We start from the raw sequence: 8,566 nt of genomic DNA, 5'->3' as shown, positions 1-8,566 counted from the left end.
GTTGGGTCACCTTTCTTTGGAATGGGCTTAAATACAGATCTCTTCCAGTCAATTGACCAGGTTTTTTTGCATAGATGAGTGAGTGCCTCGAGCGCTGTTTCACTTTGTTGAAAGATTTCCATTTTTTTTCCCCTCAATTCCTTGTGCCTTGTTCGATATTAAGTGGCTATATATAAGTGACCTTCACTCATCCAAAGGCCAATTCCTTCAATGCACCCTGGATTTCTTCCTCCAGCATCATTGTCTCTTGATCATATGCTACCTTTTGAAATGATTGAACATTAACCATTTCTTTTAGGCGTTACACTTGTTTTATTTCCAAATGAAAACAATTCTTTTATTCATGAAAATAACCATTTCTAGGATCTAAATGTTTGAAAATCTCACATGGAGCTAAACCATATAGTTTGTAGAAGACCCTGAAGTCTAGTCCTTATGTTCATTTGTATGATGATCTTTCTTAAAATTGTTTTTGTGGTGAAATATAGGTCACAAAACATTTGTCTTTTCAACTATTGTCATGTGTACAATGTAGTGACATTAGCCACATTCACTATATTGTGCAACTATCTGTTTCCAGATTTGTTCCTCATCTTTAACAGAAACTAAGGAGCACTGATGGCAAAGTGGGTTAAGTATTGGACTGTTCACCGAAAGGTTGGCGGTTCAAACCCACCAGTCTCTTCACTGGAGAAAGATGAGGCAGTCTGCTTCTGTAAAGATTTACAGCCTCAGAAACCTTCTCTGTCCCATAGGGTGGCAATGAGTCAGAATCAACTCGATGGCAGTAACTTTGTTTGTTTAACAGAAATTTAGTACCTCTTAAGCATAGTTCCCGTTTCACCCTTCCCGCTGCCCTTGTTAGACTCTAATTTCAGCCTCTATGCATTTGCCTGTTCTAAATATTTCAGACAAGTGAGGATCATACAGTGGCTTTTCTTTCGTGTCTGACTTTCTTCATGTAAAATAATGTTTTCAAGGTTCATCCATGTTATAGCATGCATCAGCACTTCATTTCTCTCTATGGCTGAGTAACAGTCCCTTGTATGTATGGACCCTATCTTGTTTACCCATTCATCTCTTGATGACCACTTGAGTTGTTTCCACCTTTTGGCAATTGTGAATCTGTATCTGAGGAGTGGGGTTGCTAGGTTGTGATGTTCTTTTTGAATGAGGATGAATAGAAAGTCACATGGCATTGCCCTATGATGTTGGTACAAGAGGCACTGTGATGGAAATGAGCCACGTGGCAAGAAAGCTGCTTTCTTTCCACACTTCTGCTCCCCACTTTCTGCTCCCCACTTCTCCTTTTTTGGAGTTCATATCCCAAATAGTGGAGAGTCTACTATAGATACCATGAATACATGGGTGACAATTGTACACTGACTGTTGTTGTTAAGTGTTGTCAAGTCATTTCCAACTCATAGTGACCCTGTATAGGGTTTCCAAAGAGCGGCCGGTGAGCTTGAACAGCCGACCTTGTGGTGCAAACCAGTATTGCAATCTAACACATTAACCCGCAGCACCACACCAGGACTCCACAACACTCCACAAGTAGTCTAGAAAATATCATTTATGTCAAGGTGTTATTATGATAATTTCAAAATAGGGTATCTTGGGGCCATGAAATACCATCTCAAAGTTGATTTCATAGGAATTAGGAGCAATGTTATATTACTTCAGCGTTGACTAAACAAACTAACAAACATGAACTAAGTACCTACTGGGGCAGATTGTACAGTCTCCAATAACGTTGAGCCATTAAATAACTGACTTCAGAATTTTTAACTAATATTGCGCTTCACTGGCTCCATCCCAATGTGTGGTTGGGTACATTTATTTACATATTGTAGGACTAAGGAGCAGCATTTATATTGGATCTTTATTCCTTCAGGAAGTTCCTTAAAAAAACATTCTAGAAACCATCTTGCTTTTTTTTTTTTGGTCATGTCCTGGATCTAGGTGGCTAAATATAGAAAATATGTTTTTGGTAATTACAAATAATTTCTGTTTTCTTCAATATTAAAATCTTAACACAAATAATCTAAAATTGCTTCCTTCCTGCCCCTGTCCTTGTAAAAACTAGCATTCTGCTGAGATTTACTAGACCTACATTCCACCTCTACTTGTGTCAGTAACTAGCTAGGATACTTGTACCAATAACTAGTTGTGTGACTTGAACAAAACACTTTGGCCTTAAAAACCCCCAAAAACAAAAAACTGAACCGTTTGCTGTTGAATTGTGTGTTCCAGAGTAGAACTGTGTTCCATGGGGTTTTCTTGGCTATATTATCTACAAAAGCAGATACCCAGAACTTTATTTCATGGTGCCATGTTGTTAAGTGCCATTGAGTTGGTTCCGACCCATAGGGACCCTGTATGGGGTTTCCAAGGAGCAACTGGTGAGCTTGAACCACCAACTTTGCAGTCTGGCGCGTTAACTCAGAGCGCCACACCAGGACTCCATGGTGGTGGTGGTTATGTGCAGTGGAGTCGGTTCCAACGCATGGCGACTCTGTACAGGGTTTCTGAGGCTGTAAATCTTTACGGGAGCAGAAAGCCTCATCTTTCTCTCGTGGAACAACTGGTAGTTTCGAACTGCTGACCTTGCGGTTCACAGTCCGATTCGTAACCACTATGCTACCTTTGGGTAGATTGAAATCCTGTTCTTCAACAATTTGTGACATATCTTTAAACTTGATAAACCTCAGTCTTCTCATCTGTCAGGAGATTAGATCAGTTTTCCCCTCAGTTGTCCTCATGTTCTAAAAGGTCATAAATTCTATAAATTTACTATTCCCCTTGAAGTCCTGGTGTGGTGCCATAGGATAATGCACTGGACTGCAAGGTCGATTTGAACTGAAAGGTCAGCGGTTCAAACTCACCAGCTAGCAGCCCCTAGGAAACCCTATACAGGGTTGCTGTGAGTTGGATTATGAGTTGGGTTGCTAACTGAAAGGTCAGTTGTTTCAATCTACCAGTTGCTCCGCAGGAGAAAGATGAGGCTTTCTACCCTGGTGGGGCGCTGTAGGTTAAGTGCAGGACTGCATCATCTGTTTGAATTACAAGGTAGATGGTTCAAACTCATCATCCCTTCCTCGGAAACCCTATACTGGGTCGCTATGAGTCAGAACCAACTTGGTGGCACACAACCACCACCAGCATTATCCCTCCTGGCCTTTTTTAAAATAGAAGAGGCTATTGGTGCTTTTCGGTCTGATTCTTCTTCTTTTTCTCTCTCTTTCACAAACAGGAGCAGCTTCAGCTACAGGACTCCTTTACCTGCCCACGTGGTCAGCTGCTGTTTCTGGCTGCGTGCTTGCCATCTTCACGGCATCCCTCTGGCCACAAGTACTTGGACACCTTATTAGCTCAGGGACAAGTCCTGGGAAAGCCATGACAGTTGCCATGGTATTCTATCTTCTAGAAATGTTTTTCTGTGCATGGTGCACAGCTTTTAAGTTTGTTCCAGGAGGTGTCTATGCTAGAGAAAGATCTGATGTGCTTTTGGGTAAGTACACTTGAAAGTTCTGGATTAAATTAACTATGTAAAAATACACCTCAGATCTGACCAAGAGTTACCAATGTATATGCCTGGTGGAAATAAAAGAGGGCTTACTGGCACACTGATTGAAGCACTAGACTGTTAACAGGAAGGGCAGCTGTTTGAACCCACCAGCTGCCCTGCAGAAGTAAGGTATGACAGTGTATTTCCATCAAGATTATAGCCTTGGAAAGTTTTGGGGGCAGGTTTGCTTTGTCCTACAGGATCTCTATGGGTCAGAATTGACTCAACAGCTTTGGGCTTGGGTTTGGGTTGGTAAACTTAAATAGGATAATCTTGCCTTTCTCAGGAAATAGACTTTCAGATGGGAAAATTATGAAACAAAACCAAAAAAACCAGAAACAAAAACATGAGTAGTGTCTAAATTATTACAGTAACAAATTTAGAAAAATCTGTCAGTGAGTGTCCATAATATCTCTTACTGCAAAGTTGATTTTAGTGGATTAGTTGTGAAAAAATTAATTTATACTAAAGTATAAATCAGATCCTGATGTGGCATTGTGGGATCAACACTGGACAGCTAACCACAAGGTCGGCAGGTCAAACCTACCAGTCACTCCTTGGAAACTCTACACAGGGTCACTATATGTCGCAACTGACTCCATGGCACTTAATAGTAACAACATGTCACATTTGCGGCATTTGATATGTTGGGAAAAGATTTGATCGTGTGCTCATGTTGTTACTCCATAAGTTGAAAAATAGACTGAATTTTTTGGGGTTTTTTTGGTTCCCTTGAAATTTATCTTTCAAAACATATTTTGCATATAGGTATCTCATTTTAAATGACAAAGCCTCAAGTTATAGAATAAATTCACTTTTTATTTCAGTGATTATGAATTTATATACTAAGATTAAGATTTCAAAAACCTAGCTTAGTCTAATAATCTTGATACAATCCTGATATAATCAAGATACATATAAGATATGTATCTAATATTTTTTAAATTGTCATCTAGCAGTAATGAAATTATCGATGTAGATCAGGCATACGTAAATCAAATGTTCTCTATCATTTTAGTTTAAAATATATCAGGTGTTTCCAGAATAATCTCTTTGAGAAATGAGGAGACAAAAAATATTAATAAGGGAGCCAACTCATGTTGCTCACTAAGTAGAAATTTATCTTTCTACTTAGTCATTTATTCACTTAAAAACAGGGACATTACCAGGTGCTACAGATCCAAGGGAGTCCTGGTGTGGCACTGTAGGTTAATGAGCTAAGCTGCACAGTCGGTTTGAACGCTCCTTGGAAACCCTCTAGAGGGTCGCTATGGGTCAGAATCAACTCGATGGCACTTAACAGCAACAACAACAACAGATCCAAGACACTATTTTTGCCCACCTGAAATTTTAAGTCTAGTGGGGGAAACACCATTAATAAAAAGAGACAAACGCACGTGAATATGAAAATACAATTGGAATGAGTTCTACAAAGGAAATGTATTGCATAGTACTTGTGTTCTGTTTTGTTTGCTTATTATGTCTCTGCGTATAACCAATTACTGTTGTTGTTAAGGGTTATTGAGTCCGTTCTGACCCTTTATAGGGCTTCCAAAGAACAGCTGATGGGTTGAACTGCCAACCTTATGGTAGCAGTCTAGTGCTTATCCTATAACACCGCACCACTACCCTGGTGGGGTAAACTTTTATAATCCCACAAGTAAGACATCTGGCAGGACAGGCTGATTTTAAGTGTCATAAACTATATTTTAGAAACACCTTTTGAGGATTTTGTATCTCTGTTAATTACCAGCTCTCATCTGATTGGAAATACACTGCTGCATTTCCTCTGGGATAACCTTGGCTTTGCAAACTTTGTATCTTTTCTGGTTTCTTTCAGGGGTTGTACTCTGTCCTACTCTATCTTCCTGTTCGATGCCCTGCTTTTTTCTAACTCCAACTTGATTAGGGGTCAGCTGTGTGGAGAAAACGGATAAATGTAAGAGTCCCCAAATATTCCATTCCATTCTGTGCATAAACTTGTTTCTTCAGAAAGTTATGTGATAAGCTTTTAAAATTCCTTCTCACTGCTATTTGTTGTTGTTGTTGTTATGTGCCATGGAGTTGGTTCTGATTCATAGTGACCCTGCACAGGGTTTCCGAGGCTATAAATCTTTACAGGAGCAGAAAGCCTCATCTTTCTCCCACGGGACAGCTGGCAGTTTCGAACTGCTGACCCTGAGGTTAGCAGCCCAATTCGTAACCACTACGCTACCAGAGCTGCTTCTCACTGCTTATGGGGAATGCTAAATTTGATTTGTTAGTGCCTCATACACCTAAGACATTTTTAGGAAGCATTGACGTCATACTGATAAGGCACAAAGAAAACCAGGGATACTGGTAATGTTCAGAATAGCTTTTACCACCACTGAATTGCAAAGATTCCACATGATATTAGAAATTAGCTCCATATTTACTTTCTAGGCTTTTTTTAGAAACTAGTCATAACTTTTTTGCTAGATTAAACTTTACTTTCCTGATTTACATATTACTCAGTCATATCTGTTTCTACTCTGATTATGTATGGTTTTAGAAGGATGTAAACTGTATATGTAACTACATTGCACAGCATCTTAATTTAGCTCAACTTTATTAACCAGCCTTATTGGCACAGTGTGAGTTCTAACATGCATTTTCTACAAGGACCTTGTGCTCAGAATTCCTGAATCCCAGGTCAGAAGTATTGCCACAAGTGCTGTCATGTGTAGAACCTACACATACATCCTTTGCTGTCCTCGTCAACTTGGTAAATGTGTAGTCCTTGCAGTGGAGAACAGTGAGTCCCTCAGCCCGTTCTGAAAGCTCCGTTCTCTTGTGCTCTTGCGTCCCCTGCCCAGTCAGCAGCCAGTGACTTAGGCTGTCAGCAACAACTAGAAAACACTCAGGAAATTCAAAGAAATCTCTTATCACAGAAAAACTAGGGTCCTCTCAATTAGAGGATGAGTCCTAGAACTCTAACAGATTTCTTATAATGGCTCTAATTATTACAATTACTACTAGAGTAATTTACTGAATAAGGTAATGAGCTAAATTATTAACTCAGTGACTAAATTTCCAAGGTTTTCTCATTTACACTACATGTCAGCTCCTGGACTATACCATTGGAAGGATTTGGGGATGAAATATAATATATTGTTTGTTTCTCTTTTAATAGGGACCATGATGTTAATCATTGGACTAAACATGCTACTTGGTCCTAAAAAAAGCCTTGGCTTTCTTCTTCAAACAAAAAATAGTCCTAAAATGCTCTTCAGGAAGAGTGAAAAATACATGACACTTTGTAAGTATAGTTCTATGCGTTTTAGAAAACATTTTATTACATATGTTTTCAAGCACAGATGAAAGTAAAGAGTATAATGACTTTAATAGTTATCAACATTTTACCAGTGTTGTTAACAGCTATTTTCTAGACCTTTTTCCCCCCTGAAGAACTTTAAATACTTTTATATTCATTTTACTTCACTTATATATGAGTAAGATAGTTCAATAGGTAGAATTTCCAAAACGCTTTGTTCTAATAGTTGAGGCAATTGTTTTATTTCTGTTGTTGTTGTTAGGTGCCATTGAGTTGGTTTTGACTCTGTGTGTAACAGAACGAAACACTCCCAGTCTTGTGTCTTCCTTCCAATGATTTTATTTGAACCCATTGTTGCAACCACTGTGTCAGTACACCTCACTGAGGGTCTTTCTCTTCTTTGCTGACCCTCTACATTACCATTCATGATGTCCTTCACCAGGGACTGATCCCTTCTGCCAACATGTCCAAAGTATGTAGACAAAGTCTCACCATCCTTGACTCCAAGGAATATTCTGGCTGTACTTTTTCCAGGACAGGTTGTTCATTCTTTTGAAAGTCCATGGCATATTAAATACTCTTTGTCAACATCATAATTCAAATTAATTGATTCTTTTCTGGTCTCCCATATTCATTGCTAACCTTTCACATGCATAGGTCTCCATTGGGGGGACATTGCATGGTTAATGTTTAAAATGTTGACAAAGAAAATCAAACACAGTATTAGTTTACTATTCAGTATTTGGTTCATTATAGACAGACAAAATTAAATTTAAAATATGTATTAATGTCTACAGTGTGCCCACCACTCATCTGTCAGTTTGTCTGTGGTGGCTTATGTGTTGCTGTGGTTCTGGAAGCGATGCCATGGGTATTTTGAATGCCAAAAGGGTCACCCACTGAGGACAGGTTTCAGATGAGCTTCCAGACGAAGACAAACTAGGCAGAAAGAAAGACGGACTACTTCCGAATATTTAGTCACTGAAAATTGTATGAAGTAGAACACTGTCACCACCAGATTATTAATATTGAAACATGATGAAGAGCACCAGAGTATTGTCAGATACAGTGCCAGAAGATGAGGCCTGCAAATTGGAAGGAACTAAAAATGCAAGTGGAGAAGAACTGCCTCCTCATAGTGGAGTTGACCGTGATGATGCTAATGGAGTAAAGCCCTCAAAACCTTTACTTGCTGGTGGGCACAACTCAAAATGAAGAGAAACAGCTGTAAACATCTTTTAATAATTGGAACATTAAATGTGTGATGTATGAATCTAGAAAAATTGGAAACTCAAAATGAAATGGAAAAAAAAAGAAATGGAACGCATAAACATCGATATCCTAGACATTAGTGAGTGAAATCGACTGGTATTGGCCATTTTGAATCTGACAAATCTGACAATCACATGGTTTACTATGTCGGGAATGGCAGATTGAAGAGGAATAGCACATTCATCATCAAAATGAATGTATCAAGAAGTGTTATGAAGTACAACATTGTCGGTGATAGGATAATATCTTTACGCCTACAAGGAAGATCAGTCAATACCACTATTATTCAAATGTACGCGCCAACTACTAAAGCCAGTGATGAGGAAATTGAAAAATTCTACCAACTTCTTCAGTCTGAAATTAATCAAACATGCAATCAAGAAGTACTGATAATTACTGGTGGTTCGAATGCAAAGGTTAGAGACATTCCA

General features: G+C 38.9%; 1 protein-coding gene across 1 annotated transcript in view; it reads left to right on the top strand.

The window, feature by feature from the left end:
* CWH43 (cell wall biogenesis 43 C-terminal homolog (S. cerevisiae)) overlaps nt 1–8,566 on the top strand; it is a 108,529-nt gene that overhangs the window by 28,330 nt on the left and 71,633 nt on the right. The window contains exons 7-8 of the mRNA XM_006872687.1: nt 3,254–3,511; nt 6,723–6,852. Coding sequence (XP_006872749.1) covers nt 3,254–3,511; nt 6,723–6,852 — 388 coding nt within the window. The remainder of the gene's footprint in view (nt 1–3,253; nt 3,512–6,722; nt 6,853–8,566) is intronic.

Source organism: Chrysochloris asiatica, unplaced genomic scaffold, assembly GCF_000296735.1.
Source record: "Chrysochloris asiatica unplaced genomic scaffold, ChrAsi1.0 scaffold00209, whole genome shotgun sequence".
Lineage (NCBI taxonomy): Eukaryota > Metazoa > Chordata > Mammalia > Afrosoricida > Chrysochloridae > Chrysochloris > Chrysochloris asiatica.
The sequence above is the reverse complement of the archived record's forward strand: the minus strand, read 5'-3'. Positions and strand labels throughout refer to the sequence as shown.